We start from the raw sequence: 26118 nt of genomic DNA on the forward strand, positions 1-26118 counted from the left end.
TATACCCCTGACGACCTGATGTCAGGGAAGGGGCGACAACAGCTGACGCAGGACCCAGGACTTTGGAATTCAGGCCGACTGAGGGCAACCTGCCAGCAGGATTACCCAAATGTAATGACTGCAACAGTGAATACACTCAAACATCTACATTTATGGTAAGTGTACACAACTGTACTTTCCTTGAATAGCAACACCAGGACATATCAAATCAGGAAGGTCCTGCACAGACACTTAGTGCCAAATCAGAGACCATCAGGAATCAATGCCTTCTTTTCCTTCTCTTAACCGGAGCAAAATATAAACACAAATTCCAAGCTGGCACCTATGAAGAAGTTTTCAGGCTTTTTGATGATCAGTCTCTCCAAAAAATAATGTCCCTATGTTCCCTTTGTCTCCACTAGCAAAACAAAAGCATTAATCCAAACATGACTACTGAAAGGCAGAATGTGGGCTCTCTAATAATTGGTAGTCTTGCACTAGGTGTTGCAGATTTTAACAGGAAGACAGAAAAATGGGATCTGATGTTATCATTGTCATCATTCCTCACAGCAGGATCTTGGATCTGACATCTGATCTGAGCCGACAACATCTGCATAGACAGATCCAAGGCTGAAGCTCCTCCCTCTCCCATAATCCCCTGCTGCCCTCTAACCCCTCAGATCTCGTTTGCCACTTCCCGCTATGGACGTGATCCATTGGCTCTCGCTGGAGATAAGTGAATTTTTAAATATTTTTTTTACTGTAGTATTAACTTAGTTGTAATCTCTTTAGGTTAAATTCTTGTTTTTTGGTAGTGTTAGAGTAGTTACCTCCCCTTCCTTAGACTTTGTAGTTCTTTTGGCTGTCAGTTTTTTTGCTGCCATTTTTCCCCTTTTCGTTAGTTCATTTAGTTGCTCGTTTTTCATCTTGCTATTTTCTTATCCATGTCTGAAAATCCCTCTGGGTTTAAGAAGTCATCCTCATGCAGTCAGAAGATGCCTAATTCCAAATCGCACAAAGAGTGCTTGTACTGCTTAAGAGCTTCTCACCTGGAGGTTGAATGCAGCATGTTCTTTGTCTTGATCTTCCCAACTGAGGAGTTGCCGAGGGATGCTGTAGTCCATGATTGGCCTCTGGGTCTCGTCTAGCTTACCCTCCGATTTCTCTTACTCCCAAAGTACTGCAGAAAGCGAGTCACCTGAGGACTCCTCTTATCCTCATTGCTCCTTCTGGCCTTGTCAAATGTGGTTTTCCATCCGGGGATCTCACCGGAAGTATCTCCTTTGGATGCTGGATCCCCTTTCAGGATCTCATCTCCCACCCCCAGTCTTCGGAACCTTCGTCTGACTGCGTGGTTTCTCCAATTTCATTGATCTTGAAACAGTCCAGTCTAGCCTGCCTCATCAAGAATATCATACTAGCATCTCAAAAACCTTCCACCAGAAAAGTTCATTTTCTGTCTGGCCCAGAATAGGAATCTAGATCCTTTCTCTGCTTCTGTGCCTGATATTCGCTTGTCCTCGCTCTTTCAGGATGGGGCAAACTTTTCTACTATTAAACTTCATTTGGCTGCCATTTCAAATTTTCATGAGAATAATGAACCTACCTTCTTTTCCTTACTCTGAAAGTCCTTCATGAAAGACGTGTTCTTGTTTAGACCGCCTGTTAAGGATCCCTCATCTCCTTGGGAACTTACCCTTGTGCTGCAGTCTTTGATTCTTTGCCTTTTCAAGCCTGCTAGTAGGTGCGATTTCTTGTCCTGGAAAATTGCCTTCCTAGTAGCCATAACCTCTGGTAAGAGGGTGTTCAAACTGCAAGCCCTTTAGATTACTCCCCAGGGTATGGTCTTCCATAAGGATAGAGTGTCTCAGAACAAATCTGTCGTTTTTTACCCAAGGTTTCTACTGAATCTAATCTGAACCAATGCAGACAGTTACCATTTTCTTTCCCAATTATTCCAATAGAGGCAAGTACATTCTGCATACAATAGATGTGCACAGGCAATTACGTTTTTATCTGCACAAAACAAGAGAGTTTTGTAAATCAGACTAGCTTTTTGTGGCCATTTCTCAGAATAGGAGTGGCCTCTCCATTTCCAAAGTGACTTTCTCTAAGTGGATTTCCATCTGTATTTTGACAATCTACTCCAATAAGCATCTTGAGATTTCAGGAAAGGTTAGAGCTCATTGTACTAGGTCTGTGGCTACTTCTTCAGCCTTCATGACCAGGTTATCAATTGATGATATTTACGCTGCTTCAACTTGGTCTAATCCTCACACCTTTATTTTGCATTACAGGTTAAGTCTGGTTTCCAGGAACAGGGTCTCCTTTGTTTCCACAGTGCTTCGGCATGTCCTTTATTGAGGCTTACCAGGGTATTTAGTCGCTGGGGACTCTGATTGTACTGTGAAGAGTAACATGGATAACATCAGATGAGTTATGCACTTGCCATAACTTGGCATCTGTATCATTATTCCTCACATTTCCCTCCCGCCACCCCCCTTCCTTGTTGAATATTCAAGGAAGTTGGAGTGTTATGGGTCTAAGACTCTTTCCTTTCGTCCCTTTGGGTGTAGAGATACTGGATATGTTAGCAAACTCAATCGTAGGGGTTAGAGAGCAGCAGGGGATTATGAGAGAGGGAAGAGCTTTGAGCCTTGGCTGTGTCTATGTGGATGTTGCCAGCTCGGATCTGATGCTGGATCCAAGACCCTACTGTGAGGAATAATGACATAGGATAAGTTGACAGAGGTCAAGTTATGGTAAGTGCATGACTCTTTTTAATATCCTAAGAACTGCAGTGTACACTAAGCAACTAGATATGAAAGAAGGGGTAACTCGAGCTTTAAAAATATAAGGGGAGAGCCACTAATTTTACAAGAAGAACGGAAGTGGGAGGGCACATAGTATTCAGGCTGTACGGAATACAGTTGTATGGCCAGTAAATTTAAATAGCTGAATGGGAGCTATTTCACAGAATGATAATTCTGTGCTTGCTAACAATAGCCAGTGAAAGAGAAGAGGCAAGGAAATATGTGGTCAAGTTAATGTATAATGTTAAGGGGCTGGCAACTAGAGAGACCTGTGAGTTTAAAAACACAACCGAACCAGGATGAGAGGGAGGGGGGAAATTTTAATTTGTTTGACTCACAAGAGAGACCAGCTGTGGTCTCTTTCCTAGTATAAATATGCAATTGAAAGCAGAATACAAGTAAAACACAGTGGAAAGAAAACACAAAACAGAAGGCAGCAATGAAGCAATACAATGACAAGAAAGCGAAAACAAATTTAGCTTTGCTTCATAGCAATTTATTTCAGAGTCTGAGTGAGCTTTTCCATTAAAGCCTTGAAATGTTTTATTTTGCCCCTTTAAAAAGTTTTAGTTTCTAGCTCTATCCTCAGTTCACAGGTAATTAACTTTAATTGACCTTTTCTAATTTCTGTGAGACTCATGAGAAACATAGCTGTGGTCTCTTTCTTAGTTTAAATATGCAGTTGAAAGCAGAATACAAGTAAAACACAGTGTAAAGAAAATACAGCGTAGTATGCAAAACAGAGGAAGGCAGTGAAACAGTACAAATTACAGGAAAGCAAAAGCTAACTTTTTACCTCACAATACTTTTTTTTTAAATACTTTTTATTTTTGTAAGTTGGTAGTGGTGCTATACTTTTGGAGATAAATCTGTTTTCTGCTAGAAGATGATTGTAGAGATTGCGGATTCTTTTTTGTGGCTGCTTATATTGTAGGAGTCTGATTCAAGCTAGGTAAGGAGTAGTCCTGTGCTGAGCCATTCTACCTTCTAGGGACAGAGATTTTCATCCATTCTACCTTCTAAAAAGATAGTCTTGTCCTAAAACGTGGGAGTTGACCTTGGCTGTTACTACCTATAAGTAAGCATAAAATTGTCCTTTGTGTCTGAAATGTTTGGCTTGTTTCATGAAGCATTTGGGTTCTGTGTAGTATACTCCAGTTATTGGGTAATGAGGAAAGTTTTTGCTGGATTCAGAAAATCGTTGTATTTTTTTTTCTTTTAAGGATGAGTGATTAGTCAGGTAACCAGTCTGATAGCTGAAAAAAAGTTTTTACTCTGTTTTTTGATTACTTTATATGAGGGTTTGGACATGCAGACCACCATGTTGTCTACATAAAGGATGATTGGTATTTGATTTAAATGATTAGGAATGTTGTTAATAAATAGAGAACAGAACTAGAGAGAAAGGGCAGATCTTTGAAGGACTCCTTTAGTGAGAAGAGCTGAAGGTGAGTTGGAGTCCCCAGTTTAATGAACTGTTTTTAAATCAGGGAAGAGCATTGCTGCAAAGTCCAGCATGCATAAGGGAGTTTAGGAGCAGAAGGTGATGTACTAGGTTGAAAGGCTGTCAGTGAAGATGGCACCAGTTAAACTGACTTTGTCCATGTTCAGCTGAATGTCATCTGTGAATGTATAGATGGCAGTAATTTTGTTTCTTCTTGACCAAAAGCATTATTGGGTAGGAAATAGTATTCTGTAGTTCTGCTAGTATTCACAAATTTGAACATATTCACAGATTTGAAAGTAGGTACACTTTTCAAAGGGTTTTCCAAGGAATGGAAGTAGTTTGTTGAGTTTTGTTTTAAAACTTTGGGGATAAGTTTAGTTACACTGGACATGTTTTAAGTGACAGGCAAGAACTTTGAAATAAAATAGGAGGTAAGGTGGGTGTTCTGGTGATTGTGGGGGTATGTAGGTGTACTTTTGAAAGCATATAGTGGTGGTGGGGTATGTAAACTATATTAGGAAGTCTGTCAAGAAATTGCCTGTGGAAAAAAGAGTGTTGAATTGTACAAGAGAAGACTTGTCGATGGTGTTATCTGCAACTTGGTTCACTGGGTTCCAGAATTTATTTTTTGCTGTTCAGAAGGGGTTGTTTGTGTATATTGAAAGCTATTGATTTGTGTCTTCTGGGAACCTTTTTTGCTGATTTTGTGGAGCATAAACATTTCTTTCCTGTATTTTCCAGTGTTTTCCTACTGTGAGTGTGAGCTTGTGTAGTGTATCACTTCCTTATTTACCCATTGGTTTTGTTTATTTTTTTATAAGTTGTATGACTATAGGAAATTTTTTGTAGGTGGAGAAAAATATTATGTCAGCAGTGCTGTACTGATAGGTTGGAGATGGGTGGCCAGTTAGTTTTAATTGGATCATTTTTTTTAAAGTTGCAATCTTTCTGTTTTGTTTGGACTGTGATGTGATTGATTTTGTGTGCTTGTGTGTGTTGTCTGGAGTGGGTTGTTTGAGTAAGAATCTAAGCTAAATGAGATTATGCATTTATTAGGATGTTGGAGGAAATGTTTTTGGGAGAGTTCATGATTATAAATTCCAAAAGGGAGTGATTACCTAATTTGAAATTGGACTAAGTGGGCTCTTGAATTAGTTTGGTAAAGGCCTTGGTCTTTTTGATAGTTTTATGTGATTGTAGACACTGTTTTTGGTTGGTTTACTTTGTTTATAATTTGGTTAAGCAGAAGTTTTAAATTAACAGTTGCTAGAGAGAGGAATACAAGATAGAGTTAGCTGTACTTTGTCGGATGAGTTACGGTGAAATGCTAGTTGGTTAGAGCCAGAACCGGGTCCTTAAGTGGTAGAACATTCCCACCAGTCTTTTTGGTGAGTCTTCCCTTCCTCCTACTGAACCTGTCATAGGCTATGCTGACAGATTCTTCACTTGTGTGTGGGGAGCTCATTGGTGTTCATAGATGGTTCAGTGGGTACCATCCCTTTTCTTTTATTAGGGGCCCCACAGTAATGAATTAGTGATTTGGAGCTTCAAGTGATCTTCCTGGTCCAGAAGACCATGGAGATAGCTGCTGCTGCTGTCTCCCCTCATCCAGTCAGAGTACTAGCCAGTCATGTAGTATTTAAACAAGTAAGGTGGTGGTGGAGTGGGGTGCACAAGGGCATACAGTTTTGCAGGGAGGGGATGTTCTTATGGCAGTCTGCCATAGACTAGGAGCATCACACTGTCATCAGTTAACATTTCTGAGAAGGTGAGCAAGCTGATTGACTAGCTGCTCTTCCATTTTTCTTCTTGCATTCTGAATTTGGAGGCAGTTTGATTTTGCTCTTCCAAAAGTTGCAGTCTGAAGAACGATGTTTGTCACTCAAGATTGTGCCTTCCCTCATTCTGCTTGTTGTTGTGGAATGAAAAGGGAGAGTGGTGATGGACTCGTTCTTCAGTCCATGACACTTCCCACCATTCCTATCAGTTCTAGTCTTCAGTGCAAAGTGCTGGCAAAAAGGATCTACTCTTGATGGCCAAGAAGGGAATTGTTTCAGACATTCAAGTCCCTGATAATGGAGGAAACTACTGGTTCTGTTTATGGATGTATCCCTCTATTGTGAAGCCAGCTGACCACCACCTCAGGGCCTGCCTTCTGAAGTAGGCCCTGATTCTGCTAGCTGAGGTCTCTGAGGTTATTTGTTATTTAGGCTGCTATTAAGCCTTTCACTCTGCAGTCCTATGTCTGCAAGTAGAGCCATTTCTGAATTTGTGCAGGGCGTTATCCTGTACTGAGGTTCCTCCTTTGTTCATAGGTTCTTGGGCGAGTACTGGGCTAGCTGCCCTTCTGAGCCATTTTAGGCCAAGCCAGTTTCCTTCAAAGGTGAGAATCAAATTGTGTACCTTGTCTGTGCGGTAAAACACCTTAACCATTATGCCAACCCTCAACCCTGGTCAGGGGGTGTCTGCGGTTTCTGCTTATCTTGATTTGTGGAAAGCACAGTTTTGGCTCAGAACCTGTTGATCAAAGTGTTTCTTAAAGGCTTGTATCTCCATATTCCAGTGGAAAAAAAATATTCCATTCCATGGGACCTAGGTTTTTCATGATTTGATATACCTGCTAATCTGCTATATGAGCTTTCTAGTCTGGTACTGAAGTTGTTTTTGCTTCTGCTTGTAGGGTCTTAAAACCTCAAGCCCTCATTTATAGGAAACCATATCTGATTTTCCTTGTAGATCTGGTGTCCTTTCAGAGTAACTTGCACTTCCTCTCAAAAAGAAAGGCCAGACATGTGTCTGTCTCCTTTTCTCCAGTGAGCGAAGGGATTGCAGTTCCTATTCAGACATACTCCAAGTGCGTTACTAACTGCGTTGTGTTTATCCGTGTGGATGTTAAAGCGTACCTCACTTGGAAGAGTGACTACTTCCTTTACTTGCACTAAAAATGTCCCCACTGAAAGCATTTGTGACTTGGTGGCATTGTGGTTTTGGGGCACCTCTTCACCAGGCAGTATTGTCTTGACTGTGACTCCACAAGATAGGCTTCATTTAGTTTGACTGAACCTAAGGATCCAGTATCCACCTTTTTGTAGTTCCGCACCATTGTGGTTACTGCTTGGGTTTCAGCCCAAACAAAGGCATCATCAAGGGAGAGTTCTTGCTGTTAGATACAGAAGTGTTTTTACCATACCATGTGATCTATTGGTAGACTATCCTTGATGGGTAGGGAATAACCTCTCTCCATCCACCCTTGATTTGTGGCATTCTCTGCAGTTCAGGTAAGTGTACATTGAAATGTGCATAAGGTCTTTATTTAACAATTTGCATAAAAGTGCTTATTAGTCAGTAAGGGGTAAACTTGTAAATTTGGGGGTAGGCTCACTTGGGTATCAACTGAATAATACCGCACTGTACATCAGGAAGTGTAAGTGTCCCAGTGTATAGGAGCTTCCATAAAATATATTGTATCTTGACTGGTGTAAAGGTTGATATCAAGCATCGATGCAGTCAAGGAGGTAACATTTTGCAGATCAGCTGATACTGTTTCTTCAAAAATTGTATTTTAGGTTGTGATTTTGGTACTACAAAATTCTTTAGATATTGTATTTATTTTATGTTGTGGCTTTGTTACTGTAAAAGCTCATTTAGCCATTGTCAGCTTCAGTCATTGTACCACTCTTTTGTCTCCTCGTGGGACCCAGTTTAAATTCTGTCATTACCCCACTGAGGGAAATAAGTAATTAAAGATCCTGCTTTACAGAGGAAGCTTAAGGTTTTTTTAATATAACTGATCGAGGTGGTCATTATCTGGGAATACCTGTTCAAGGCAGTTAATCTCTTGAATGATAAGGTAGCATTCTGAAATTAGTAAAACTCTAGCAGTCGAACAGTAAACCTGTAGCATACCCAATATCCAGCTCTGCTCCCAGGTGTAAATGATAGTTTTTTGAGGGCTTAGCTTCCAGCTCTGTCTGGCCCCGCTCCGTTCGCCCTCGCTAATGCTCGGACTCACTTTGCTCCCCACCCTACCCCCAGTTTCCACCCACCCCCATCTCAACTACATTTATACATAGGTATCCACTCCCCCCCACACACCCAACAACCAATCCATATTCTACCACCCCCACATATACTCACACATACCACAATTACAAATCCAACCAATTAGCAACTCCGCTTAATAATGACATACCTCCTGCAAATATCACTACTATCCTTCTTAGTATGTACCTATTACATCACATCTTACAACTACCCAGGACAGGGCAACTTCCCACAACCCCATAAATCCACTGCCAGTTTCTCTCCCATCCTATCTTCTTACTCCCTAACAATTAACTTCAGCTTATACAATACTACTGCTGTAAGATATAGACATATTAAACTGTTTACCTCTTTCCCCAAATTCAACAGTAACCCAAAAATACTTTACTATACTGCAAAAACTAGCTAACTTTAATGCAAAATGTCCAGCAACAGCTTCTGAGTGCAGGAAATATCCACCTAAACCCTGGACCTAACAATACAAGTCCCCTGGCCAATTCACATCAGCTTCCCAAGACAATACAACTTAACTCCAGGCCATTAAACAGTCTACTCCTCCTAAACCTAAATATTAGAATTATAAACAACAAAACACATGGACTACACACTCTAATCTCTCAATACTCCCCAGATATAGTCAGTATAACAGAAACATGGCTAAAACCATTTACCCAAGATACTGAGATCCTACCACCTGGATATAGTATCCTTAGGCAAGACAGACTAGGTAAAAAGGGTGGAGACATTGCCCTGCTGTGCAAAAATAGTTTATCCATAACTGAAATCTCGAGGTAACCACGCGCCCTTCCGAAAAAGCAGAAATTCTCTTAGCAAAGCTTAAAATAAGTAACAAAAAAGCCATCAACCTAGTAACAGGTTCTATCCCATCAGGCAATAACAACCCTACCATGGAGACATTCCTTCAATGGTTATCAGTCCATGCCTCAAGAGACCATTGTATTAGGTCATTTTTTAATATAGACTGGCTCACATGCTCCATTCAAGTACCTACTAACCATGTCAATCTTCTTACCTTCTCTCAAGTAATCAAACAGCCCACCAGAATAGCCAAAAACAGTAAAATAGAAAGCCTATTGGACTGGATCTTACTAAATAAAATACCCTGCTCTCCTACTTAGCCGGTACTCTTCCAGACTCATTGAGTGACCATCAAATTACTTTCTTACTTAAATACAACTCCTACCACCCCCAAAGTCCTATACTTCAAACAGAAACTAAAAACACTTTAACCCCACTAACTTTAGACAAGAACTAAAGCTATATAATTGGTCTGACCTTTATTACCTACCCTTAAACACAGCTGTTGAACACTTCAACTCCACCGTCTTAGATATATTAAATAGACACGCCCCTGCAAGAACTACTAGAGTAAAGTCAAAACCAGCTCCATAGTTATCTAGGGAAACTAGGCAAAAAATAGCTGAAAGAAACGGAGCCTGGACAACCTGGAGGTCCAATAAAAGCCCTAGTACACAGCAAGCCTACCAACAGATTAGAAATCTAACCAAAAAACTAGTTAGCCAAGACAAGAGAAACTACTTCATTACCCATCAAAACCAACACATGAATAATCCTAAGAAATTCTGGGCAGGTTTAAACAAGTTACTGTACCCTGGTAAAACCATTACCCTACCCCCATCAGATTTAACAAAAGACAACATAGCTGAGTCATTCAATACATTCTTTACTGAAACCGTACAAGCTCTAGCCCAACAACATCTCACTGTCACTACAACAGGTGTCAACACCTCCACTAACTACATGCCCACTTTTAAACTGCAACCCACCCCAATCTCCTACATAAGAAAACTACTCTCCCAGCTGAAACCCACAACACTAGGAGCAGATTCCCTCCCCAATGAATTTCTAAAACTGGCAGCAGCAGAAATAACTATACCAGTTTCTATACTAATCAATAGATCAATCACTGAAGCTACAGTGCCCCTGATTTGGAACACTGCCTATATCATACCTCTTCACAAAGGGGGCAATTCCAATGACATATCCAACTACCAACCAATCACAATTCTATCTTCACTGGCTAAAATATTAGAAAAATGCATTCACCATCAACTTATGTCCGAGCTTATAAATCAGGAACTCCTATCTCCAACTCAGCATGGTTTCCGTCCAGGTCATAGTACCACCACAGCTCTGTTAGCATTCACAGATACCATAAACCATAACAGGAACAATGGTAAACTTATTTCTGCCCTTTTCTTAGTCCTATCAAAAGCCTTTGATATGGTTAGCCATGACAAGCTCATCTGCCACCTCAAAAACCTAGGCTTAGACAACCAATCAATCTCCTGGTTCGAAAACTTTCTTAGGGACAAGCAACAAGCAGTATGGTGGAACAATAACATCTGATATTGTTCATCCTCGTTCATTCCTTACGTATGGGTATCGGTTCCAACCTCTGAACTGAGCCGGCCATCTTCCAAGCTTGCATCAGCTACAAACTCTTGACCTAAACTCTTATCCATAATTCCCCTCTCCCTGTTACCTCAGATTCTGCCGCATTGCCATTCGGTCGTGTCAAGCTGCTTCTCTTGAGCTAAGTATAGATTTTTATTGTCATACTAGTCTGTTATATAACCTTTCTGTCAGAAAAGTTTCTAGTTTGTCTCTTACCCTATCGCATTTAGCGACCATATTTTCTTGAGTTTTCTTCTCTTTACTCTGCACTTTTTACTGCAAGGTATTTCCTCCCTTACCATCGTTGGTAATGCCTTCCTTTTCTTCATTACCTTCGGGTATTCTTTCATACCATTGCTGGTACCTTTTCTTTTGTCTCCTTTTTCTATCATGGCAGATAAAAAAGGTAGTCCAAGATTTAAAAGGTGCTCTGATTGTGGACACAAATTATCTACATCAGATGCGCACACTCTTTGTTCGTTTATTGCTTGGGTTGTCCCACTTATCTGTTGACCCGCCCTGTGGTATTTGTAAAAATATTTCCAATAGAACTTTGATTGAAAGGAAAAATAAGTTGTTGCTGAAGGGACTTCTCAAATCTCCCTTTTCAGAGGCTATTTCTGGGTCGGAGGCTTCAACCCCTCCTAGAGCCCATAAGAAAAATTTGGATGATCCTACTAAGGCCAAGTCTTTGCCTTCGTCCCTGGCTGGGGACTCCCACCAACCAAGACCTAAGAAGGCTGAAGTTTCTGCTTCGGAGCTCACTCAGTCGGCCCCAGTGCTTTCGGTGCCGTCAGTGGTCTCGGCTCCATCTTCTCCTGCAGACTTTACTATATTGGTACCAAGGGGCACCTCGGTTCAGACTATTGCGACTACTACACCGGTACCGACTGTTCATTCGGCGCAGACCTTGACCACGTCGGCTCCAGCATCTTTCTCAGAACTGGAGCCTCAGTTATTGGCAGCAATTTTGTCGGTTCCAGCTTCGGTACTGGCAACCACTTCGGCACCGATCCTTTTGTCAGTGCAGACCATGACCTTGGTACCGATGATTTATTCGGTGCAGACACCTGTAGTCCAGTCTCTCTCTGCACCGTTGTTCAGTGCGGACTGGTGAGGTGGGCACCGAGCTTGTTTCTTTGTGGACAGACCTGTTTCTCCCTCAGTCTCCATGAGGTCCACTAGAAGCCTTTCCGAACACGTGTTGCATCTTGTGGATCAAGTGCTTCTAGCCAGAGATATTCCACCCCCCCAGGACCTATCCTTCCTTGGGAGGTGATCACCCATCGCCAAAGACCCCTTCTTATTCTCCTTCTTCATTGCCTTTGAAGTCCATTGATATAGCACAGTCTTCCCCCTCTGTGGTTCCCTTTATGGATCTCACTAAGGAACCTCAGTTGCCTTAGTGGCAGGAGAGTTTTGTTACGACCCAGGATGACAGTTGTGATGTGCGTAATTTGTTGTTTCGCAGCCATCTGGGGACTCCAGATTGGCAGGCTGAGCTGTTTAGGGGAGGGGTGACCCCTGTCCTGGACACTCACCCCTCTTCAGGTGGACCAGCCTTCCAACTGATGGAGAAGGCTCTGGCTTCTGCTGGCGTTACTGTGTTGTCTATCCCCCTCCACCCTCCTCTGGTCCACTGTGTTCACAAGTCGTACCTAGTGGACACTGGGCGCAAGGGCCTCAGGACATATTCCCACAGGAAACCCCCTTTCCGTTGTCTTCCCTGGCTTCTCCCTCTGAGGAAGTTTACCGGAAAAGTTTGTATAAGAGGAGGCACATGGACTCCACAGAGGAGTCCCTCACTGAAGACACTGACTTTGATGAGGGGGAAAGATCCCCTCGGTCACCCTTTGAGGTATCCTTTGGTGATACCCTCGAAATCCTTAAACAGAGAGGTGACTGGCAGCCCTCTAATCTGACCTCTGAGGAGTCTCTGTTCCTGCAGGCTTTTCGCGCCTGTCCCCTTACCTCCTGGGTTACTCCACCTGCCAATGAACTTGTCCGGCTCATCGTGCAGTGTGTGTGGAAGGCTCCTGACACTGTCGAGGATATTCCCCGGAGGCCAGATAAGATTTTGACCCCTCCTGCTATGGATCCCCATTGGTTTAAAGGTCTTCCTGTGGATGCTCTGGTGGTGGTGGCCGCAACCAAAAAGGATCCCCATTGGTCTAAAGGTCTTAATGTGGATGCTCTGGTGGTGGTGGCCGCAACCAAAAAGGATCTGGTGGAAGAAGAAAGACACTGTCCACCCACATAAAAAAAGAGTCCCAGGCACTGGACAGGATAGGGAAGCGCACCTTTGCATCAGCGACTTTTGCTGTCAGGTCCCTGAATTATATGGTACACTTTACCAGGCTTCAAAGGAATTTGATTTCTGAGCTCTCTGAAACCTTGGCTGGTGCCGTGTCTGATGAGGTTCGTGACAAAGTGGCCCCTCAGCTGGCCACCATTGAGTCAATATCTAACTCCTCCATGCGACTGATGTCGCACACATTAGAAGGAGCAGCTAGAGCGGCGGGTTCAGCTTTGGTCTTGAGACGATAAGCCTGGATGCGCTTGTGCAATTTCGTGGAAGCCTTTAAGGCTTCCTTTCTTAAAGATTCCCTTTGAGGCCTCTTCGTTGTTTGGACCCAAAGTTAAGAGCATACTGGCCAGATGTGAACAGGACAGTAAGACCCTTTCTGCCGTAGGTGTCAGTTATTCTTCCCCTCAACGTGCTTTCTCTCGAAACCAAAAGAGTGGGAAGATATGGTTCAAGAAATCTCAGGGTCCTTTCCGTGACACACAGGCCGAGTTTTCCCCTAGAGGCAGAGGGGGAAGCTCACAGGGAAGACTCTCCTTTTGGGGCAGAGGGGGTCCGTGTAACCAGGGTTCCAGGGACTTTTTCCCTGGCCAATCCTACCAGCGCTCCTGAAGAGCGGCCCAGTTCTTTTCCTCTGGAGGTGGTTGGGGGGTCCTTTCTCCTTGTACCCTTCTGCCTGGCTAACCATCACCACTGATTCTTGGGTATAAAGGATTATAACCAGAGGTTATCATATCCCCTTCGATCTTTGTCCTGTCCCTTCAAAAAACCTTCTCGAAGTTCCACCCAGTCAAAGGGAAGAAGCAGCACTAGAGATAGAAAAGCTGCTAAGAAAGAGTCATCTAAATAGTCCCTCCAGACTAGATAGGATCCGGATTCTACTCAAGACTATTTTTGGTGCCATACAAAACCGGAGACTGGAGACCAATTTTGGATCTCAGTGTATTGAACAAGTTTGTGAGAGTACAGAAATTCAGGATGGCCACAATACAGTATATCCTCCCGCTTTTGGAAAGAGACGATTGGATGCGCTCGATAGATCTTCAAGATGCGTACTGCCACATAAAAGTGGACATTTCATTAAGAAGATTTCTGTGCTTCCGTGCGGGAGCCAGTCGGTACCAGTTCAGAGTACTGCCCTTCGGACTCTCTACAGCCCCCAGAGTGTTCACAAAGTGCATGGCAGTCATCACAGCTCACTTGCGACTACATGGATTCCAGGTGTTTCCATACCTAGACGCCTGACTCATTTCCGTTCCCACCAGACATCTATTGGAAGAAGCCCTGGCATACTCTCTCCTCGCTGCACAAAGGCTAGGCATAACCTTAAACTGGCAAAATTCCAGTCTCACCCCATCTCAGTCCGCAGAATTCATAGGGGTCATCTTGGATACAAATAATTGCAGAGCATCCATTCCAGAGCACAGAATTCTAAGAATAAACCAACAACTGATCCCAATCCTTTCAAGGGAGAAATCCACAGCTCACTCTGTCCTACAGCTGTTGGGATTCATGGCAACCTCCATCACCATTGTTCCCCTGGCCAGGTTTCATATGATGCTTGTACAATGGCTACTGCTTACCCAGTGGTATCCTTTTCAGCCAAGATTTGAGTAACCCACAGGTGCAAACAGGATTTAAATTGGTGGATGACCCACAACCCGTCACAATGGTCTCGCCCCTTCTCCCCCCAGCAACTCAAGGCTACAGTGACCACGGACGCCTCCCTGATGAGGTGGGGAGGGCTATGTCAGGGACAGACAGTCCAAGGCACTTGGTCCGAATTGGAGGCCCAACTGCATATAAATGCTCTAGAGCTGAGGGCGGTTCTTCTGGCGTTGTAAGCATTCCATCCCCTGCTGCCATCTGGAACGATTGCGATTCAGTCAGACAACATGGCGGTAGTCTGGTACATCAACAAAGAAGGTGAAAACCAAATCTTACCCCCTTTGTCGAGAGGCCATGAGGATATGGCAATGGGCGATGGCTACCAACTGTTCTCTTCTAGCAACACACGTTCCCGGGAGTTCTAATGTGATAGCAGACAGACTCAGCAGGTGCATTCTACAACCTCACGAGTGGTCCCTGAATCCCTTGATAGCGGCGGAGATCTTCCACCGCTGGGGCCGTCCTTGCTGCGACCTCTTTGCATCTCCGACCAACTACAAATGCAGCAACTACTTCACCCTGATTCCTCCTCTGGGATAGTCACCCAGGGACGCTCTAGTCCACGATTGGCCCTCGGGTCTTCTTTGTGCATTCCCACCTTTTCCCCCTCATTCCCCAGTTTCTGAAGAAAGCCTGTCGGTTGAAGAGCAAGATGATCCTCCTGGCACCATATTGGCCTCGTCAGATTTGGTTACCCTTCCTTTGGCCTCACCTGCTAGATCAGCCATGGATTCTCCATCCAACCCCGGATTTGATCTCACATCCGCAGAACCTGATTCATCCCAGCTTGGACAGCCTGAAGCTCACAGCTTGGCTCCTCCATTTCCCTTGATTGCCAGGCAGAATGATCTTTCTTTACCAGTACGGGACATTCTTATTGCATCTCATAAGCCTTCCACTAGAATTACTTATCTAAGCAAATGGAAAGGATTTACCTGTTGGCTGAAAGAAAAACGAGTAGATCCCTTCTCAGCACCAGTGTCGATAATACTAGAGTATCTGGCTGACCTATTTCAATCAGGTCTATCGGCCTCTACCATTAGAGTTCATTTGGCTGCAATATCTAATTTCCATGAGGGTGTCCAAGACTCCTCTCATGTCACACAAATTGTGCAAGACCTTCATAAAAGGTGTGAATCATTTGAAGCCCCCTTTTAGGGAACCTATTCAGCCATGGGACCTGTCGTTAGTTCTACAAGTTCTGACAATGCCACCCTTTGAACCAGCTTCTTCTTGCGACCAAATATTTGTAATGGAAAACCTTGTTTTTGGTCACCATTACTTCTGCCAGACGTATCTCTGAGCTTCAAGCTTTATGCATCAAAAGTCCATACTTGATTTTTCTTAGAGATAGTGTCTTTAAGAACTAATCCTTCATTTCTGCCAAAAGTGATCTCTGAAATGTCCATTAATCAAACCATTGAATTGGCAGTTTTCTTTCCCAATCATTCAAACAGAGGAGAGTATTGCCTACATACCCTAGATATTCACAGGCAAATCCGCTTTTACTTCAACAGGATTAGGTCCTCTCGTAAATCTGACCAATTATTTTTGGCCTATTCTGGACCTAGATTAGGATCTGCTGTTGCTAAGGTCACATTAGCTAGATGGTTGAAAGACTGTGTGACCTTCATTTATACACAACGTAATATCCCATTGCCTACTACCATGAAGGCTCATTCGACAAGGTCGGTGGCAACTTCTGCTGCCTTCCATGCCAGAGCTTCTTTACATGGCATCTGTGCAGCTGCAGCTTGGGCTATGCCTCATACCTTCATTAATCATTACAAATTGGATTTGGCCTCCAGGTAAAGAGCATCTTTTGGTTCTATGGTGCTCAGGAATGTCCTTCCATGAGAGCCTCCCAGGAATAGAGGTAGCTGGGGACTCTGTCCCATACATAAGGAATGAACAAGGATTAAAAATATCCGATAAAGAAGTTGTCTTACCGTAACGTTCCATCTGTATTGTTGATCCTCGTTCAGTCTTTACGACCCTCCCTCCTTCCCCCTCCTGTGGCTTCTAGTGGATCTCGCCATCCGGTTCTCTTAGGTCATTTGAACAGAGGTAGCCTCTACCTTCTTTTGACTTGCAAACTCAGTCTGAGGTAACAGGGAGAGGGGAATTATGGGTAAGAGTTTAGCTCGAGAGTTTGTAGCTGACTCGAACTTGGAAGATGGCTGGCTCGGTTCAGAGGTCGGAACCGATACCCATATGTAATGACTGAAGACCGAGATCCTGCTATTTTACCCCTCACAAAATACCAGCCTTACCCCCACTTTCAATATCCACTCTAAAAATGGTACACTTGTCACACCCGAATACCACATAAAACTACTAGGCGTCACCATTGATGACAAGTTAAAATTTGATATCCACGTTAATCTAAATATTAAAAACACTCACAGAAATCTAGCTAGTCTCTACAAACAAATATTCATGACCCATACTGCTAGGACCACTATTGATTGCACTCACTTGCTCTCAACATTACTTTATGCATCCCCAATCCTAACAAATCTATCCAAAACAGAAATCAGCAACTGGCAACCTGCTATAATCAAATAGACAAATTTGCTAATAACTCATTTTTTAGAACCCATCACTGTCATAACCTAAAACAATTTGACTGGCTTGAACTGCCAAATTTACTAATCTACAATCAACTTATCACTTATAAGCTGCTCTCCCACCCAAATAAAACACCATCTTTAAGCAACCTAATTCAGCAGTATTTCTGTCCTAGGCAACTCCGCTCCACAGACAAGTTACTCTTAACAGTTACTAGATCCCACAGCCATGCTGGTGACTCCCTCTACTCATCTTGCATATTAAAAATTTGGAACTCCCTGCCTTCATCCATTACCCTGGAATCTTCTCTATCCAAATTTAAAAAATCTATCAAAAGCCACCTCAGCAACAAATGGTTATGTCCCTGCTCCACACCAGACTAACTTCAGTCCTACTCCACTACTGCAGTAACTCTTGCCTTGAACACATAGTCTCTTGATAGGACTGCACAGTGTTATCAATGCCACATATGCATGATGTGACTCTAGATATTTAATAGACCTTAATATTGTTTGTATATGTGTTGCTCATTCTATGTCTTTGTCAATGAATTAAGAATGTGTACTCATCTGTATGGTCTGGTTGCATATACTAGAAACATGTTAGAATATTTGGTTTGTAGGTCTTGCATATATGTTTCTTTGGAGCTTTTCTCCCCGGGCCTTCACTGAAAATGGATATACGTCCAGCTGGACTATCCCTGTTAACAAATGTAAAATAAATAAATAAATGTAACTATTGGCTATGGCTTTCATATAGTTCCTTTGATTGCACTTGCTACAAAAATATAGTAGCTTGTGTACTACTGTAGATGTTGAGGTCCCTGAATGCAGTTGAATCCATTATCTTTCTCCTAGGAGAATAAAACAAACGTGCTTTGCATCAAAAACATTCAAACCTGCAATATACATTGTCAGCCATAGATGTCCTACTAAATTTCTTACTCCATTTTGCAATAAATGTGTCTAAAGTTGTTGACCTAACATCTAACATCTGTAGGACAGCATATGGAGATGTAAAACACTGGATCATCTGTGTGGTGGTTTGTGAGTATGCTATTTGTAGAAGCACCAGATGTGTATCCCATGTAAGCATATTCCTAATCAGCAAAATTGGCTTAGTGTATTTTCTGTAATATTTAGAAGAGGGACTGGCACATTCCTCAACTCCCAAGTAATTAATACAGGGAGCAGGAACCCTCTTCCCCATTATGAACAGCTTTACAGAAAATGCTTTTGAATGTAAAGGAAGCTGTTAAGAAAAAATGGCATGTCTGTATATATCCAATACCTATATTCAAGCTACAAGGCCAAATGGTGTCACGTTGCTGTCACTGTTCAGTTTAACAGACTGCCAAGAAGTAAGGAAGGTATGGTTATGCACAACTACATTATGGAACTGCATAAAAGCTCCATTTATGTGACTTGCATAACCACATGTTGCCTCAAGCAGCCTGTTAACATAATAAGAATGATTTGTACATGGTAAACTGACTTTTGTAGGAGGCCTGCAAGGTATTTTTAGCTGGAACGAATGCTTCTGCAGGCATGGATAACAGGCGTATGGGTTTGTACTTTTGTGGTTTACCTACTGCTTAAAGTGGAAATAGTGGAAATATGTTGCATCTGTTTGGTACTAGTTGTGGTAGTCTTGTCCATATTCTGACCACTTGCCATTTTCTGCAGTGTGATTTAATAACATTTTCCTTTGTCTTCAGTTTAACAGAAGAAAAGTAATGGACTCTGATGAAGAAGATGATTACTAAACCCAGAAGTTAAATTGTTACATTTGGAAACTGCTTCAAGAAGGACTTTTTGAAAAGAAATGTCATCCCTGGTGCAAAATGCAGAATAAAATGTCAAGAGACTGTGTTTTGTTCAAGATTTCCTCTTGGGATGAAAGGTTTAGAGTGCTGCCAAACATTCTTTAGAATTATGCTCTTGGATAAGTCTGGCGCACAGATTTTGGTCAAATGTGCACTTCCTTGAAATTTTTTTATTTTTATGCTGCTGAAACTTTGTACAGACTTCCAAATAAATATTCAAGTTACAGATCTATGGTCTAACTTTGGGTGTTTTCCTTCCTTTAATAAAATGGTAATATGAAGAACTGTTTGTTCATATCAGGCATTAGTTAACTCTGGAAGACGGAACCAGCGATTTGAAGATATCAGCTGTTTAATGTTGAGTGCATGTTTTAATCTTAGAATTCTTTTAGTCTTTAAGTGTGTGTGCTGTAGCTCACAACACTTGAGTATCCTGTCTGCTGACTTTGATTGTATTCAGTAGTGACAGCACTTGTACCTTTAGTCACTTGTGTCAAAGTTAGAGACTCCAGTTTTTCATGTTTTTTTCTTCACTTATGTGTTTCATGGCTGCAGTGGCTCCCCTTGCTAATGTACTGCTTTGGAAGCATTCAATGGGACAGTCATGGGTTCAGTTCTTTTGAGGCTTGTCTTTTTTAGCCAGGTGAATGGAAAACAACTGTCATCCCTTTGCATAAAGGTGAGGGTGTCAGTGGATCCAGGTAATTATAGATCCATAAGCCTGACCTGTCTCATCTGATCTTATGAAATTAATATTGAAGAACATGGATAACCTACAAACTCTTTACCCAAGCTAGTTTGAATTGGTAAAGAGTAGATCCTGTTTATTTAATTTGGCTGACTTTTTAGAGAAGGTTACTGAAACAATGGACTAGGGCAGATAAGTACACACCGCATACCTAGACCTTACTAAGGCATTTGACACCATCCCACACTGTGGTATCATATATAAACTCTCCCAGTTAAATGTAAATCCCTGTGTAACTTGGTGGATAGCAAACTGGCTCACAAATAGAACCCAGAAAATTGTGTGGGTGAAACTGTCTCCTCCAAAAGATCTGTCACTAGCAGTGCATCCCAAGCTTCAGTCCTTGAGCCACTCCTCTTTGGCATTTACTTCTCAGAAGTCAAAGAAAATAAGAGTTTGTGACTGACTAGTTTTGCAGATGATTGTAAGTAAATTGTCTTGGTCTGTCTACTTATGAATTCCACCTGTGCCCCCTCTGCCAGTAGCTAGGCTTTCCTTTAAGTGATTTTTTTCACATAAGGTCGGTTATAAAATTGATGGCTGCTTTTAGGGGCCATAACTTTGTCTTTGAGAAGCTGATGCTCCCCCTACTTTGTTGGCCTTCTTTTGTGGCATAAAATTGTTTACTTGGAAACAGTTTTTCTTGAGGCTTTCAGTTCTGCTAGCAGAGTATTTCCACTACAAGTTTTGATGGGCCTTTTGCTGTATTTCACCATGACAGAGTGGCCTTATTTAGAAAGTTGTCTCTATGCCCAAGGTTGTGTCAGAAGTATCCTTGAATTAAACCTGTTCAACTTCTGTAGTCAGTGTGGCTTAGTAGGTATAAAGTGCTGAGCTGCAGCCCAGACGACCAGAGTGTATAGTGGCTACAGTGTTGCTTAAGATGAGTTGGTGGAGGATGAGATTGATTGGCTGGCACTGTTTTGACTGTTATGGGGGAAATGAGAGGTGATTCTCATCACACTGTTGACACCATGCAAGTAGATGCTTGGACACCACTAAAATTACGTTACAAAGACCTGCATCAGAAGCATTTCTCCCCAGGCCTCCACTGAAAATTGGCTTTGTTCCAAGTCTGACTTTCCTAGTAAACACATGTTAAATAAATAAAATGTCCAGTGTTGATTGGGTGATCCAAAGCCAGAGAATGGTAACCCTCATAGCATGTGGGCCGAACTTGCACACATGGGGAGAATTGAGAGTGCTCTGTGGATGCTCTTGTCAATCAAAAGGAGTGGGTCTGATTCCTCATTAGAAATATCCACATTGTTGGTATGCTTCCAGTGCACAAACAGTAGCATTGGCTTCCTGGATGACCGTCCTTCCGGTTAGCTGTCGCCCTTATGCTGGGGGACAGGGATATGTAGTATAAATAAACAGATGGACTTTAGACCAGTAGAAGGAGGCTTGATGGTCAGCAGGCACAGAAGAAAAAATAGAACTTCCATTCTTCTTTCTCAAATCTCAGAATATGGGCAGAAGAATGCAGTTATTCTGCCTGTGTTTAAATAAACAGTGGCTGGAGATTACAGCTAGTCCATTTGTTTTGTCATAGAAAATCTGTTTCTATTACATTCCCTGTGATGATTTGTATTTCTTTAAACTTTTCTTCTTGTTGTATGACTGCATAGTTGGTGTATACATAAGATTTATAATCAGAGTAATGGGGTGTAAGGGGGAGGGAATGAAGAGGAGCTGGCCTCCTTGCAATGTATTTTTGTCAAGATGAAGCTACAGCCAATTGTGCTTGTCCAGTTGGAGCTTTGAGTGGATTTTTTTCAACCTAGTTGTCATAGTGGAACCAGTAATTCTGCATTATGTAAATGTCCCATTCTGTTGCGATAATTTAGTCGGAGTAAAGGCATGAAGAAAAACAGACTATCTGATGTTGTCTTTTCCATCTGGACTCGACCTGTGAGTTAGCAGATTCCACTCGGATCCAAGATCGGACAAATCTCCAAGACTTCAGCTGGCCAAGCTCCATCTCCTCTACCTGTAATACCTCACTCACGTAGAGAACCTCCAATCTAGTTTGCTGCCATTCCTGGACAGCAGCTATAGTCGTTGCTCTGCTGGAGTGCATCCTTTTTGACTTGTTTTAAGTTTGCATTTGCTCCCTTTTTCTCTACCCTTTTAGTTTGTTTAGGTTTAGTTGATAGTTTTAGGTAGTTTTCAGGTAGTGTAGGTTAGGTGTAACTTGAGTATTTAATCATTTTCCTGCCTGGACTGTTTATAGTATTTTGGGGTTGTTTGTGTTGTTTGAAAGTTACTGTTAGTGGCTTGTGCCTGTAATAGTAGACTAGTTGTGATGTTCTTCATCTCACATTGCTGCAGTCATAACTAGTGGGTAGTCCGCTGTCCTCGGTCGGCCCGAATACCAAAGTATTAGGCTGGCGTCGGTCATGGGCGCACAGATCTGACGTCAGTGCGTCATGGTATTAAAGCGCATGACCGACGTCATATCCTCAGTCTTTTTTGCCGCATGGTCCGAAGCAGAAGCAGCGTTTGCAAGTGCCGTTAGCGCTCTGAAATTTTCAGATTCTGAGTTTCAGACCGAAACCAAGTTGGCTAAGTACCCCGTTGGGGAATATTTTTGTTTTTTCTTGCCTCAGTTAATTCCGGATGTCAGAAAAAGTGAATAATTGTATTTCTTGTGGGAAACAGATACCGCATAGGGATTACCACTCTCTCTGTATTCCTTGTTTGGGGCCTGAGCACGACGTAGTCGGGTGTCGCTTTTGTGCTAGGTTTAATAAGCGCACCATTAAACGTAGGTTAGATTGCACTAGGCTTGTCTTCGGTAAGCGGTGTAATTACAATATGCCGTCGGATCCTCCGATGCCCACTACCGCGAAGAAGCGCAAGGAAAAATCGTTAAGGTCCAAGCAGGATGAGTCTTCCGTTCCGGACGCCAGTTCTTTAGAAACTACGGTGGAATCTGTAGATCCAGCCGAGGTTTCAGCTGAGTCTCAGGGGGAGACGTTAATTTTACAGGATGTGGCCTCTCAGGAGTCAGGTCAGGCTGAGGGGGCCTCTCAGGTTGCTGTACTCCCTTCTTTGCCTAAGGGGGTTAGGCCTTCTCCTTCTGTCTCTAAGGTACCTTCTAAGGGCAGGCCTGGTTTGCCTTCCTCAGGTGTCAGTCCTAGTTCTGCGGGTTCTGTGCCTAAAAAACACATGCTTAAAATGGCAGAAGATTTAATTTCCTTAATCAGGGGTTCTTTGCCCCCTCCAGATAAGAGGCCTAGGGTGGAGCCAGAGGTAGAATGTTTGGAACAGGCTTCAGATTACTCAGAGTCTTCGGCTGAAGACACTCAGGATTTTCCTCCTTATTCTGATTCAGACGCAGAGGATTCCAGTCCTTCTGCTTCTCCTCCAGAGGATTTTTCTTTTTCAGAAACCCTGCATTCTATGAGGGAGCATTTTAAATGGGAAGGCCAGGATTTCTCGGATTCCCGAAAGAGGCTTAGGGAATTTTTGTTTTTACCACAGCATCGGCCCTTAGCTATACCTCCTGTTTTGGATGTTGTTCAGGATGTCTTCTCTGAGGCTTCCCTTAATCCAGACTCTTTGCCTCCTGCGCCAGTTAAACCAGATAGGTATTACAGAGTGCCTGAGGCTCATAAATATCTGTATAAGAGCCCAAGGGCTGACCCAGAAACTATTAGCCAGGGACCTAAGGGTGTCAGGGCTTCTGTTGTAAAGAATCCAGTTCCTATGGATAAAGACTCTAGAGCTTTGGATAGGTGGGGTAAGAAAGTGTACACCTCTTCCACTCTAGCAATGAGGGCTTTGAATTGCCAGTTTCATATGTTGAAGTATCAGAATTTTCTCCTTACTCAGTTAAAATCTAAGGTAGATGCTTTGGCAGAGGGCATAGAGTGTAAGGAATTACAGGATTTGGTTCATGCCTCTGATCAGGTGGGTAAGCATTCTTTGCAGTGTGGTTTTGATGCTTTACAGGCTTCTTCCAGGGTGGCTGCCACTGGATCAGTTATTCGCAGGCACGCCTGGCTTAAGGATCAGAATTTGTCAGAGCATGTTAAAGCTAGAATTTTAGATGCTCCTTTACAGTCTGAAGTTTTGTTTGGTTCTCCTGTGGAGTCTGTCTTAAAGAAAATGGAAGACAAGGCTAAGTCTATGCAGACTGTTAAAGATTTTTTGCAGGTGCAGCCCCCTAAGTTTAGCAGGAATTGGCCTACTAAGGGATGGGCTTACCCTTCTTCCGATTTACAGTCTAGGGGCAGATCTAGGCATGGTAGGGGCAGAGCTCAGAGTTCTTTCAGGCCTAGAACGTGGAGTTCCCCTGCACAATCTACAGGTGAGGGCAGGGGCCAGTCCTTTCGTAAACAGGCCCAATGACCTGCATCTTCAGCTGCCAGATCCCTCCTGTCTGGCAGCACCTTTGGGAGGAAAGTTGGCACTCTTCAAGCAAAATTGGCTTTTAGTCACCCAGGACAAATGGGTGTTGGACATTATAGACCGAGGCTACAAGTTTTATTTCCACACATTGCCTCCTTTCAAGGGCATGCCAGACGTTCCTCCTCAGCAAAGGGTAGAGGCTCACAAACAGATTTCTTTACTTCTTCAAATGGGGGCTATACAGCAGGTCCCTCTGTCAGAAGTGGGCCTAGGATTTTATTCTTGCCTGTTTCTTGTACCAAAGAAAGGAAACACTTGGAGGCCAATTTTGGATTTATCTATCCTCAACACATACCTGGACATTCCAAAATTCAAAATGTTGACGTTGCAACAACTTCTGCCTCTGTTGGGCAAAGATCACTGGATGGTAACTCTGGATCTCAAAGAGGCTTATCTTCATGTTCCTATCAGGCCCAGTTGCAGGAGATACCTGCGTTTTCGGGCTGGGACTTCACATTATCAGTTCTCTGCATTGCCCTTTGGCTTATCTACTGCGCCCAGGGTGTTCACAAAGGTTCTGGCTCCGGTGATAGCCTTCTTCAGGTTAAGAGGAATACAAATGTATCCTTATTTGGACGATTGCCTGATTCTTGCTCAAGACAAAAACAAGCTTCTTCACCATCTACAGTATGTTATGGCAGTGTTAAGGTACCTAGGGTATTCTGTGAACGAAACAAAGTCCAGTCTAGTACCCTCTCAGGAAATGTGCTTTCTGGGTGTGAGACTGAATACAGCTTCCCAGATGGCCTTTTTGACCCTGGACAAACAAAGAAACCTTACACTTTACTTCCAACAATTGTCTCTACGGTCCAGGCTGACTGCAAGGACAGTCCTTCAAGCCTTGGGGTACATGGCATCTTGTATTCTGGTGCTTCCCAATGCCAAACTGCATATGAGGAAGCTACAATGGTATCTCAAAAATGTATGGACGCAACACTGCCACGATCTGGACACTGTCATTCAGATAATACCTTGCATTCAGAAGGAATTTTTGTGGTGGGCTCAGGAATGTCACCTAAACAAGGGACTCTCTGTGACCCGACCAGAGGCGAGTCAGATCTTAACGACAGATGCCTCGGACAAGGCTTGGGGAGCTCACCTCAATGGAAAAATGGGTTCAAGACACGTGGCCTGCCAGACTTCAACATTTACATATCAACTTGAAGGAGATGTTAGCAGTCCAATTTGCATTGATGGCTTTCAAGGATCTACTTCACCCAGGACAAGTGTTAATTCAAACAGACAACACAACTGTCATGTGGTACATCAACAAGCAAGGGGGAACCCATTCGTACCCTCTTTGCAGGCAAGCTATGGTTTTGTGGGAGACTGCTCTCAGTTTGCACCTCACTCTTAGGCAAGGTTTCTGCCAGGAGCACAGAACTCCTTAGCAGATGTTTTGAGCAGACAGATGGTGGATCCCCACGAGTGGAAATTGGATCCTCATGTATTTCAACAGTTGACAGTGATATGGGGGATTCCAGACATAGATCTGTTCGCTTCTCCACTAAATTTCCAGTTGCCAAAGTTTTGCACAAAGATGTTTCATCCAACAGCTTGGAAAGTGGATGCTCTATCATTCAGTTGGAGCAATCTTCACGTCTATGCCTTTCCTCCTCTGCCTCTCCTTCCCAAGGTGCTCTTGAAGGTCAGACAAGACAAGCCCTCCATGATTCTAATAGCTCCAGATTGGCCTCGACAGCACTGGTACCCTCTGCTGAGGAGTTTAGTAAGGGAGCCTCCTTGGCCTTTGCCTTCAATTCCGCACCTTTTGTCTCAGGCAGGCAATCATTTCCTCAATGTCAGGATTCAGTCCCTGCATCTAACAGCCTGGCATATTCTGTTCTAGAACCTGGAGGG

At 43.0% G+C, this 26118-nt stretch overlaps 1 protein-coding gene across 1 annotated transcript in view; it reads left to right on the plus strand.

Annotated features, from left to right (window-relative positions):
- PDCD5 (programmed cell death 5) overlaps nt 1-19321 on the plus strand; it is a 473710-nt gene extending 454389 nt beyond the window's left edge. The window contains exon 5 of the mRNA XM_044079507.1: nt 18984-19321. Within this exon, the coding sequence (XP_043935442.1) occupies nt 18984-19031 (48 nt within the window). The 3' untranslated portion in view covers nt 19032-19321. The remainder of the gene's footprint in view (nt 1-18983) is intronic.
- The last annotated feature ends 6797 nt before the right edge of the window (nt 19322-26118 follow it).

This window comes from Protopterus annectens, chromosome 8.part0 (genome assembly GCF_019279795.1).
Source record: "Protopterus annectens isolate FY-2018-M chromosome 8.part0, PAN1.0, whole genome shotgun sequence".
NCBI lineage: Eukaryota > Metazoa > Chordata > Ceratodontiformes > Protopteridae > Protopterus > Protopterus annectens.